General features: G+C 51.2%; 1 protein-coding gene across 1 annotated transcript in view; it reads right to left on the reverse strand.

Annotated features, from left to right (window-relative positions):
- The window catches only part of LOC144499982 (uncharacterized), a 173,721-nt gene that overhangs the window by 148,637 nt on the left and 12,840 nt on the right, over positions 1-12,244 (reverse strand). Inside the window, exons 2-3 of the mRNA XM_078222719.1 lie at positions 4,039-4,169; positions 2,558-2,612 (exon numbers count right to left, since the gene is read on the reverse strand). Coding sequence (XP_078078845.1) covers positions 2,558-2,612; positions 4,039-4,043 — 60 coding nt within the window. The 5' untranslated portion in view covers positions 4,044-4,169. The remainder of the gene's footprint in view (positions 1-2,557; positions 2,613-4,038; positions 4,170-12,244) is intronic.

A 12,244-nucleotide genomic window follows, 5' to 3' on the forward strand; every position in this document is an offset into this window, starting at 1 on the left:
CTTGCTTCATTTTATTCGAGGAGATAAAAACAAAACAAGAAGGGCTGCTTGATCTGTAAAACATTGAATCAGTTCACTAGGTCTCTGGGTAGCATCGCAGGATGGAATTTACATCAGAAAAGCACAATCTTCCCGTGCTGGGAGTGGGTGTAATTCATCGGGAAATGTCTGGGTGATAAATCCAGCTGGAACTGCTCCTGCTCTGTCTGTTAGATACACTCTGGGAAACTCAATTCTGACTGCAGCTAAATTAAAACATTGACATTAAGTTACAACAAAGTAATTTTGATATCAATGAAATTACCTGACATGTTTGTGCGTGAATATTAGAATGATTAAGAAAGTGTCCATTCAGCCCATCATATTCTAGCTTGCCTTCGGCAAGAGCAACGCACCCAGAGTCATAAGAACATAAGAAATAGGAGCAGGAGTAGGCCACCTAGCCCCTCAAGCCTGCCCCGCCATTCAATAAGATCATAGCTGATCTGATAGTGGGTTCAGTTCCACTTACCCGCCCGCTCCCCATAACCCTTAATTCCCTTAATGGTTAAAAATCTATCTATCTGTGACTTAAACACATTTAATGAGGTAGCCTCTACTGCTTCATTGGGCAGAGAATTCCAAAGATTCACTACCCTCTGGGAGAAGAAGTTCCTCCTCAACTCTGTTCTAAATTGACTCCCCCGTATTTTGAGGCTATGCCCCCTAGTTCTTGTTTCCATTGTAAGTGGAAATAACCTCGCTGCTTCTACCCTGTCTAGCCCCTTCATTATCTTATATGTCTCTATAAGATCTCCCCTCAACCTTCTAAACTCCAATGAGTACAGCCCAGTCTACTCAATCTCTCCTCATAAGCTAACCCCCTCATCTCCAGAATTAACCTGGTGAACCTTCTCTGTACCCCCTCCAAAGCTAATATATCCTTTCTTAAATAAGGGGACCAAAATTGTACACAGTACCCCAGGTGCGGCCTCACCAGTACCCTGTACAGTTGCAGCATGACCTCCCTGCTTTTATACTCCATCCCTCTCGCGATAAAGGCCAACATTCCATTTGCCTTCTTGACCACCTGCTGCACCTGCAAACTGAGTTTTTGTGATTCATGCACAAAGACCCCCAGGTCCCTCTGCACAGTAGCATGTTGTAATTTTTCACCGTTTAAATAATAGTCCATTTTACTATTATTCCTTCCAAAGTGGATAACCTCACACTTACCAATGTTATACTCCATCTGCCAGATCCTTGCCCACTCACTTAGCCTATCCAAATCTCTCTGCAGACTCTCTGTGTCCTCCACGCAATTTGCTTTCCCACGCATCTTTGTGTCATCCGCAAACTTTGTTACCCTACACTCGGTCCCCTCCTCCAGATCGTCTATGTATATGGTAAATAGTTGCGGGCCCAGCACCGATCCCTGCGGCACGCCACTAGTCACTGATTGCCAACCGGAAAAACACCCATTTATTCTGACTCTCTGCTTTCTGTTAGATAGCCAATCCTCAATCCACGCTAACACTTTACCCCCAACTCCGTGTACCTTTATCTTATGCAGCAACCTTTTGTGAGGCACCTTATCGAATGCCTTCTGGAAATCTAAATACACCACTTCCATTGGTTTCCCTCTGTCAACTGCACTCGTTATATCCTCAAATAATTCCAGTAAATTAGTCAAATATGACTTTCCCTTCATGAATCCATGCTGTGTCTGCTTGATTGAACCATTCTTTTCCAGGTGTCCTGCTATTTCTTCCTTAATGATAGATTCCAGCATTTTCAGGGCGAGGGTGATGAGGAAATGGCCGAGGCCTTAAACAAGGTTTTTGTGTCGGTCTTCACACGGATGTTAAGCTAACCGGCCTGTAGTTACCTGCCTTTTGTCTGCCTCCTTTTTTAAACAGTGGCGTCACATTAGCTGTTTTCTAATCAGCTGGCACCTCCCCAGAGTCCAGTGAATTTTGATAAATTACAACTAATGCATTTGCTATTACTTCTGCCGTTTCTTTTAGTACCCTGGGATGCATTCCATCCGGACCAGGGGACTTGTCTACCTTTAGTCCCATTGGCCTATCCAGCACTACCTCTTTAGTAATAGTGATCGTTTTAAGGTCCTCACCCCTACAGTCCCATGACCGTCAATTATTGGTCAGCTATTTGTGTCCTCCACTGTGAAGACCGACACAAAAACCTTGTTTAAGGCCTCGGCCATTTCCTCATCACCCTTGCCCTGAAAACTGTTTCCTTCTCGGTTACATGATCCAATTCCCTTTCGAACTCTGTGACAGAATTAGCCTCCCCACACTCAAGGGGAGGCGATGGCCGACTGGTATTATCGCTTGCCTATTAATCCAGAAACCCAGCTAATATTCTGGGGACCCGGGTTCGAATCCCGCCACAGCAGATGGTGGAATCTGAACTCAATAAAGGCAGTTCTCACTCTCAAAGGGGAGAGCAGCCTACGGTCATCTGGGGCGATGGAGACTTTAGGGCAGGGGATTCTGAGGAGGTTTAGCACGATCGGAAACTGACGCTTGGAGCCAAATGTGAATGTATTACTTACAGCTAGAATAGTGTCAGCCAATAGCAATGGGATAAGTAACTGTAACGACAGACACCTGAAAAATAAATAGAAATGTTTAAACGGCGATTAGAGAGAAGTCACACATCATAAAGAAACATCAGAAAATGTGCAATAGGATCTATAAATCAGAGACTTTCTCTCAAAACTCAGGGACAACATCAAGCTGGTCTTTCCGCCGGGGAGGATCTACCCGGGGGTGGGGGGACGACATCCAAACACCTCATTCTAAAAGAAAGAATGGGAAATCTCTCCGACAGATGCACAAGGTCACCATTAACTCTGGGATTGAAGGAAAAAACAGACGGAGCAATGGGGCAGAGCTGGAAAGAGAAAGATTAACATCACGAGGAAGGAACTAGTGGAGCAGCAGGGACTGGGGGGAGGGATAGGCAAGGGGGTGGGGCACAGTGTGTGTGAGGGTGAGGCGTTGGATGGGGTACAGTTTGTGAGGGTGGGGAGTTGGATGGGGTACAGTGTGTGTGAGGGTGGGGAGTTGGATGGGGTACAGTGTGTGTGTGAGGGGGGGGGAGTTGGATGGGGTACAGTGTGTGTGTGAGGGTGGGGAGTTGGATGGGGTACAGTGTGTGTGTGTGAGGGTGGGGAGTTGGATGGGGTACAGTGTGTGTGTGAGGGTGGGGGGTTGGATGGGGTACAGTGTGTGTGTGAGGGTGGGGAGTTGGATGGGGTACAGTGTGTGTGTGAGGGTGGGGTGTTGGATGGGGTACAGTGTGTGTGTGAGGGTGGGGAGTTGGATGGGGTACAGTGTGTGTGTGAGGGTGGGGAGTTGGATGGGGTACAGTGTGTGTATCCCATCCAACTCCCGATGGTCAGTGTGGGCGATGGGTCAGTGTGGGCAATGGGTCAGTGTGGGTGATGGTCAGTGTGGGCGATGGTCAGTGTGGGTGATGGGTCAGTGTGGGCAATGGGTCAGTGTGGGTGATGGTCAGTGTGGGCGATGGTCAGTGTGGGCGATGGTCAGTGTGGGCGATGGGTCAGTCTGGGTGATGGTCAGTGTGGGCGATGGTCAGTGTGGGCGATCGTCAGTCTGGGTGATGGTCAGTCTGGGCGATGGGTCAGTGTGGGTGATGGTCAGTGTGGGGTTTGCTATGTTGTTCGATGGGATTTGAAGATGATCAAACTCCATTGTCACCTTTCTCGGGCTTCCTTTTGGGGATTTGGGTGATCTGATGTTTAATTGATTTATAAATTGATAGAATTGTGAAGTTTTGTAATAAAATCCACTTTCTGCAGCAGCTGTTTTAAATCTCAATATTTTATCCCAGTCAACTTCATATTTTTACACATTATTCCCCATCTGTTTTTGTCAACTCATTTTAAGCTAAATTTAAAAACTGCAATCCCGTCACTGCGTGGCTGTGGATGTTTGGACAGGTTTCCCATCAGTTCTATTGTTTTGTTGTTTTGTCCGTGTCACAATGAGGAAGATGGAAAAAGCTTACCTCATGTTTATATCCCGGGAAATTTTCAGGCGTTAATAATCCTCTGGATATTCCCTCTGCTCCCGAGCAGGATGTTCAATGTGCCGAGACTTCACTTGCTGCTTATTCCGGAACAAAATGTTTCATTAAACCTGTCCCGAAATAAAAACCAATGGGAATGAGAATCAAACAAGTGGAGACCTTGACCCAAAATATCCCATAAACCCGTCTGCCTGACAGTGTGAGTCTCAGTTACAGTGAGCTGGAGACAGTCAGTACACACCTCATTACGACAGACCCTTGCACGCTCAGCAATCCTGCCCCTTGCACACTCATTGTCCCCGCCCCTTGCACACTCGGCCTCCCTGCTCCTGGCACACTCATTGTCCCTGCCCCTTGCACACTCGGCCTCCCTGCTCCTTGCACACTCGGCCCCCTGCCCCTTGCACACTCGGCCTCCTTGCCCCTTGCACACTCGGCCTCCTTGCCCCTTGCACACTCTGCCTCCCTGCCCCTTGCACACTCGGCCTCCCTGCCCCTTGCACACTCGGCCTCCCTGCTCCTTGCATACTCAGCCTTCCTGCTCCTTGCACTCAGCCTCCTTGCCCCTTGCACACTCGGCCTCCTTCCCCTTTGCACACTCGGCCTCCTTGCCCCTTGCACACTCAGTCTCCCTGCCCCTTGCACACTCGGCCTCCCTGCCCCTTGCACACTCTGCCTCCCTGCTCCTTGCACACTCAGTCTCCCTGCTCCTTGCACACTCGGCCCCCCTGCCCCTTGCACACTCGGCCCCCCTGCCCCTTGCACACTCAGCCTCCCTGCCCCTTGCACACTCAGCCTCCCTGCCCCTTGCACACTCAGCCTCCCTGCCCCTTGCACACTCAGCCTCCCACCCCTTGCACACTTGACCTCACTGCCCCTTGCACGCTCGGCCTTCTTGCTCCTTGCACACTCGGCCTCCCTGCCCCTTGCACACTTGGCCTCCTTGCCCCTTGCACACTTGACCTCACTGCTCCTTGCACACTTGACCTCACTGCCCCTTGCACACTCAGCCTCCCTGCCCCTTGCACACTCAGCCTCCCTGCCCCTTGCACACTCAGCCTCCCTGCCCCTTGCACACTCGGCCTCCCTGCCCCTTGCACACTCGGCCTCCCTGCTACTTGCACATTCGGCCTTCTTGCCCCTTGCACACTCAGCCTCCCTGCCCCTTGCACACTTGGCCTTCTTGCCCCTCGCACACCCGGCCTCCCTGCCCCTTGCACACTCGGTCTCCCTGCCCCTTGCACACTCAGCCTCCCTGTCCCTTGCACACTCGGCCGTCTTGTCCCTTGCACACTCGGCCTTCCTGCCCCTTGCACACTCGGCTGTCTTGTCCCTTGCACACTCAGCCTCCCTGCTCCTTGCACACTCGGCCTCCCTGCTCCTTGCACACTCAGCCTCCCTGCTCCTTGCACACTTGACCTCACTGCCCCTTGCACACTTGGCCTCACTGCCCCTTGCACACTTGGCCTTCTTGCTCCTTGCACACTCGGCCTCCCTGCCCCTTGCACACTCAGCCCCCCTGCTCCTTGCACACTCGGCCTCCTTGCCCCTTGCACACTTGGCCTCCCTCCCCCTTGCACACTCGGCCTCCCTGCCCCTTGCACACTCGGCCTCCTTGCCACTTGCACACTTGACCTCACTGCCCCTTGCACACTTGACCTCACTGCCCCTTGCACACTCAGCCTCCCTGCTCCTTGCACACTTGACCTCACTGCCCCTTGCACACTCAGCCTCCCTGCTCCTTGCACACTTGACCTCACTGCCCCTTGCACACTCAGCCTCCCTGCTCCTTGCACACTTGACCTCACTGCCCCTTGCACACTCAGCCTCCCTGCTCCTTGCACACTTGGCCTCATTGTCCTTGCACACTCAGCCTCCTTGCTCCTTGCACACTTGACCTCACTGCTCCTTGCACACTCGGCCTCCCTGCCCCTTGCACACTCAGCCTGCCTGTTCTAACTTTATGGGTGGATGTGACATTGTCCTGAGGGATGAAGGAATCGGGATGATGTTTTTGGGAATTCTGGAGTTGATGGGAATGCTGGGATGATATTGTTGGAAATGTTCCGGCCATGTCCCGATGGGAAAGGGCCGTGACTGGACAACGGGGCGAGGGGTATGATGTTAACCACATCCAACAGCTCCGAGTGTTTCCGGAGGGCTGGCAGGGATAGTGTCCGGTATTCCGAGTCAGAGAGATTGTTATTTGTAACTTTGCAGCCTCTTTGTCTCTGAAACAGTCGGAAGGTCATGAACAGAATCACAAAATGGATGAAAGATGACAGAAATCTTGAAAAAACAGTTAAAAATATCAAAGCAGAAATGTAGTGTCTGATTTATACACATTCCCGCAAAGCAGGATGTCAGGTTCCTGGGAAAAGACTCGCAGCAATAATGACGGCACAATAAATGTGGTTCTAATCGGAACGCTATCAATTAGAAACAGCTGGTGGGATTTAATGCCCTCCCCGGTGGCACGTTTAGTGGGTGGGCGGGGGGGGGGGGGGGGCGGCGGGGGGCATTTAACCAGGTGGGAGAGGTCCCCTCTGCCTTCCCACCTCCAATCTGATCATATTGATGGAGGAAGGCCGAGGAACAATCTTCCTGTCCTGCTGCTAACTGATGCCTTTAAATGGGCAGTTAACGCCCAACAAGAGTCTCCTCCCCCTGGCACTGACCCGGCAGTCGGCCAGAGTCACGCTGTGTGCAGCACAATAAATAAATGTGATCGATACCTCCCCGGACTGGGCCCCAGACACTGGGAGCAGAACATCCAGGCGGTTCACGCCGGCGGGATTCTCCAGTCCCGCTGCACGGACTTGGCTGAGCGCCGGATTCTCCGTCTTCTCTTGCAGTGACAGCGGGGCATGAACATCCGGAAAATTCTGGCCTCAGTGTCTGACCGAGGGACCCTGACATTGACAATAGGGGTAGCCCCTCCCCCCCCCCCGCCCCACCAGCTCCTTGCTACTGACCTCTCTCCTCCCCCGTGACCCCCACCCCACGAACCCCTGCTCCCACTATCAGCACAATCCAGGACCTCCGGAGGCTCCGTACCGGCAACAATCACCACATTCCCGGCCTCTGACTGGCCAGCAGCTCTCGGCAGGCAGGATTTCTGATCCCGGGATTGGCTAACCGTTGTCCAGTTAAGCCTGTCGCAGCAGTTTGATTTGGAAGATGTAATGCTGACCTCTCGCCAGCTCACCAGCGAGCGGGCACTCCCCTACCTCCACTGGACACTGCCCACAGTGCCCATGGAGTACATAACTGCCAGAGAGAGAGGGTGAGGTGAATGGTATTGATACATTGAAGGCGAAGCTCGATAAACACGAGGGGACGGGAATAGAAGTATTCGCTAATAGGGTGGCAGGGGTGGGAGGAAGCTCTTGTGGAACAGAAAAACCAGCACGGAGCAGACGGGTCGAATGGTCTGATTCTGTGCTGTGGAATCTGTAACTTTATCTTGATGATCGATTAGTTCCATTTTTCCCTCAGTTTTGTTCTTGTATTAATGGAGTGTGTAATTGGAATGTGTTATTGACAGGAGCAGGACTGACTGCACCCAGAACCCCATTCCAAGATGGCGCCGCAGCGAAGTGATGTCTTGCGAGCTGTGTCCAGCACACCTTCTAATTCTATCTTTTACTCTCGTTCTGTGCTTCGAAAACTTCATTCTACATCCTAGCTATGAGTGTAACACTACATTCTGCACTCTCTCCTTTCCTTCTCTATGAGCGGTATGCTTTGTCTGTATAGTGCGCAAGAAACAATACTTTTCACTGTATGTTAACACATGTGACAATAATAAATCAAATCAAATCAAATCAAAATCAACCATCTCACCCAAACCGCTGTTACTCTCTGCATTAACACAGGCCCTGGTTGAAGCTGACCAGACACAGGGTTCTTTAAGTCAACATTTAATTTCCTGAGCATTGGTCGAGTTGTCTTCACAAAACCAGGCAGCCGATGTCCTTTTACATCAAGCATGTTCTCCCGTGACACCATTGGCTGATGACCTATACCGAGGTTGATAGTTTCAGCAAAAACTCCCAACAAACATCCTGAACTTTAAAGAACCCCTTTCCTCTTGTGAACTTTCAGGAGTTTGCTTCTCATGCTATGAATTCCAAACCTCAATCCAGGGCACAAAAACATCAAACCAGTTACTCCAGAAACTGAGGTCACAAAGATTGCAGCTCCCCGCTTCACCTCCTGAACTGTGCGAACGCGTCCTTCGCTGACCTTCGTCTGGGCAGTTCAAAGTTCAGCTGCAGTGGGAAGCAGGACTGGACACAGGCTAAAGATTTCATTCCTTCTCACTGTCCACTCAGTGAGGCCAGGCTCTGATACTGGACTCCACTCCAGGTAATTCCCAGAGAAACTGGATCTTCAAAAGGATGTGGAGATGCCGGCGTTGGACTGGGGTAAGCACAGTGAGAAGTCTCACAACACCAGGTTAAAGTCCAACAGGTTTATTTGGTAGCACAAGCTTTCGGAGTTTCGCTCCTTCTTCAGGTGAGTGGGAGTTGTGTTCACAAACAGGGTATATACAGACACAAACTCAATTTACAAGATAATGGTTGGGATGCGAGTCTTTACAGGTAATCAAGTCTTAAAGGTACAGACAATGTGAGTGGAGAGAGGGTTAAGCACAGGTTAAAGAGATGTGTATTGTCTCCAGCCAGGACAGTTAGTGAGATTTTGCAAGTCCAGGCAAGTCGTGGGGGTTACAGATAGTGTGACATGAACCCAAGATCCCAGTTGAGGCTGTCCTCATGTGTGCGGAACTTGGCTATCAAATTCTGCTCAGCGACTCTGCGCTGTCGTGTGTCGTGAAGGCCGACTTGGAGAACGCTTACCCGAAGATCAGAGGCTGAATGCCCGTGACTGCTGAAGTGTTCCTCGACTGGAAGGGAACACTCCTGCCTGGTGATTGTCGAGCGATGTTCATTCATCCGTTGTCGTAGCGTCTGCATGGTTTCCCCAATGTACCATGCCTCGGGACATCCTTTCCTGCAGCGGATCAGGTAGACAACGTTGGCCGAGTTGCAAGAATATGTACCATGTACCTGGTGGATGGTGTTCTCACGTGAGATGATGGCATCCATGTCGATGATCCGGCACGTCTTGCAGAGGTTGCTGTGGCAGGGTTGTGTGGTGTCGTGGTCACTGTTCTCCTGAAGGCTGGGTAGTTTGCTGCGGACAATGGTCTGTTTGAGGTTGTGCGGTTGTTTGAAGGCAAGAAGTGGGGGTGTGGGGATGGCCTTGGCGAGATGTTCGTCTTCATCAATGACATGTTGATGGCTCCGGAGGAGATGCCGTAGCTTCTCCGCTCCGGGGAAGTACTGGACGACGAAGGGTACTCTGTCCACCGTTTCCCGTGTTTGTCTTCTGAGGAGGTCGGTGTGGTTTTTCGCTGTGGTGCGTTGGAACTGTCGATCGATGAGTCGAGCGCCATATCCTGTTCTTGTGAGGGCATCTTTCGGGCTTCCGGTACAGTGAAATGCTTGATGGTCCACAAACACCAAGAGGCCAACAGCGAACACAATGAGACAGCCAATGAACCGGAACAGCCGACAGAGAGATCCGCGGTGCAGCATCCGAAGAGGAAAGAGTCGAATTGGACTCCGCCGGAAGGCCGCTGCCCTCGACTCGACATGTATGCCCAAGCCGCCAGGAGGTGCGTCAATGCCAGATTCACCAGCCGCACTCACAAGACAGCCCGAACGTCACCCAAGCACAACGCAACGCCATCTGCGCTCTCAAGACCAACCGCAACATTGTCATCAAACCAGCAGACAAAGGAGGGGCCATCGTCATACTGAACAGAACGGATTACTGCAAAGAAGTGTACCGACAACTGAACAACAGAACACTACAGACAGTTACCCGCAGGTCCGACCAAAGAACACACCCGTCAACCCAACACTCTGATCAAGACCTTTGATCCGGACCTTCAGAGCACCCTCCGTGTTCTCATCCCACGTACTCCCCGCGTTGGAGATCTCTGCTGCCTCCCGAAGATACACAAGGCAAACACACCCGGCCGTCCCATCGTATCAGGCAATGGGACCCTGTGTGAGAACCTCTCCGGCTATGTCAAGAGCATCCTGAAACCCATTGTACAAAGAACCCCCAGCCAAGGAGGGTAGTGCTAATTGGGGACTCTACGGTGAGGGGGTCAGATAGGCGTTTTTGCGGACACAGACGGGACTCTCGGATGGTGGTTTGCCTCCCTGGTGCAGGGGTCCGGGATGTCTCTGGTCGAGTCCCAGAAATCCTGAAGGGGGAGGGAGAGGAGCCGAAGGTCGTGATGCATATAGGTACTGCTGACATAGGTAGGAAGAGGGAAGGGGTCATGAAAAGAGAATATAGGGAGTTAGGTAGACAGCTGAGAAAGAGGAATGCAAAGGTAGTAATCTCGGGATTGCTGCCTGTGCCGCGGGAGAGTGAGAACAGGAATCGGTGGAGAATGAATGCGTGGCTGAGGGACTGGAGCAAGGGACAAGGATTTGGGTACTTGGATCATTGGGACCTCTTTAGGGGCAGGTGTGACCTGTTTAAAAAAGACGGGTGGCACTTGAATCCCAGGGGGACCAATATCCTGGCGGGAAGGTTGGCTAAGGCTACTGGAGAGACTTTAAACTAGAAAGGTTGGGGGGAGGGAATCGAAATGAGGGGACTGAGAGCGAGGAGGTTAGCTCGCAAATAGATAAGGAATGTAAACAGGGTAAGAGGGAGGTTAGACGAGTGATGGAGAAGGGAAGTGCTCAGGCTGAAGGTCTGAGATGTGTCTATTTTAATGCCAGGAGTGTAGTGAATAAAGTGGATGAGCTTAGAGCGTGGATTGCTGCTTCGAATTGTGATGTGGTGGCCATTACGGAGACTTGGATGTCTCAGGGACAGGACTGGGTGCTTCAGGTGCCGGGTTTTAGATGTTTCAGGAAGGACAGGGAGGGAGGCAAGAGAGGGGGGGGAGTGGCACTGTTGATCAGGGATAGTGTCACGGCTGTAGAGAAGGTGGACGCCGTGGAGGGATTGACTACGGAGTCTCTGTGGGTGGAGGTGAGGAACAGGAAGGGGTCGGTAACGTTGCTGGGTGTTTTCTATAGGCCGCCCAATAGTAACAGAGATGTTGAGGAGCAGATGGGGAAACAGATCCTGGAGAGATGTAGGAATAACAGAGTTGTCGTGATGGGAGATTTTAATTTCCCAAACATAGATTGGAATATCCCTAGGGCTAGGGGTTTGGATGGAGAGGAGTTTGTTAGGTGTGTCCAGGAGAGTTTCCTGACACAGTATGTGGATAAGCCTACTAGAGGAGAGGCTGTACTTGATCTGGTGCTGGCTAATGAACCTGGACAGGTGGAGGATCTCTCAGTGGGTGAGCATCTTGGGGATAGCGATCATAATTCTATCTCCTTCACGATAGCATTGGAAAGAGATAGGATCAGGCAGGCTAGGAAAGTGTTTCTCTGGAGTAAAGGGAAATACAGTGTCATCAGGGAGGAAATTAGACAGGTAAATTGGAAGGAGGCATTCTTGGGGAAAAGTACCGAAGGAAAGTGGAGGTTTTTCAAGGAATGTTTGTCTGGAGCTCTGCATGACAACGTTCCGATGAGACAGGGGGGTGTTGGTAGGGTACGGGAACCGTGGTGCACGAAGGTTGTGATGAACCTGGTGAATAAGAAAAGAGAGGCGTACAGAAGGTTCAGAGAGCTAGGAGGTGTTAAGGATTTAGAGGAGTATACGGGATGTAGGAAGGAGCTTAAGAAGGAAATTAGGAGAGCGAGAAGGGGTCATGAGAAGGCCTTGGCGGGTAAGATTAAGGAGAATCCCAAGGCTTTCTACAAATATGTCAAGAGTAAAAGGATGAGATGTGAAGGCATAGGACCCTTAAAAGGTGAAGGGGGAAAGGTTTGTGCGGAACCGTTAGAAATGGCGGAGCTGCTTAATGAATACTTTACCTCGGTATTCACGGTGGAAAGGGATCTGGGTGGTTGTACTGCTGGTTTGCGGTGGACAGAAAGGATCGAGCATGTGGACATAAAGAAAGAGGATGTGTTGGAACTATTGAATGGCATCAAGGTTGGTAAGTCGCCGGGACCGGATGGGATGTACCCCAGGTTACTGTGGGAGGCGAGGGAGGAGATTGCGGAGCCTTTGGCGATGATCTTTG

The sequence above is a fragment of the Mustelus asterias genome, chromosome 10 (assembly GCF_964213995.1).
Source record: "Mustelus asterias chromosome 10, sMusAst1.hap1.1, whole genome shotgun sequence".
Classification (NCBI taxonomy): domain Eukaryota; kingdom Metazoa; phylum Chordata; class Chondrichthyes; order Carcharhiniformes; family Triakidae; genus Mustelus; species Mustelus asterias.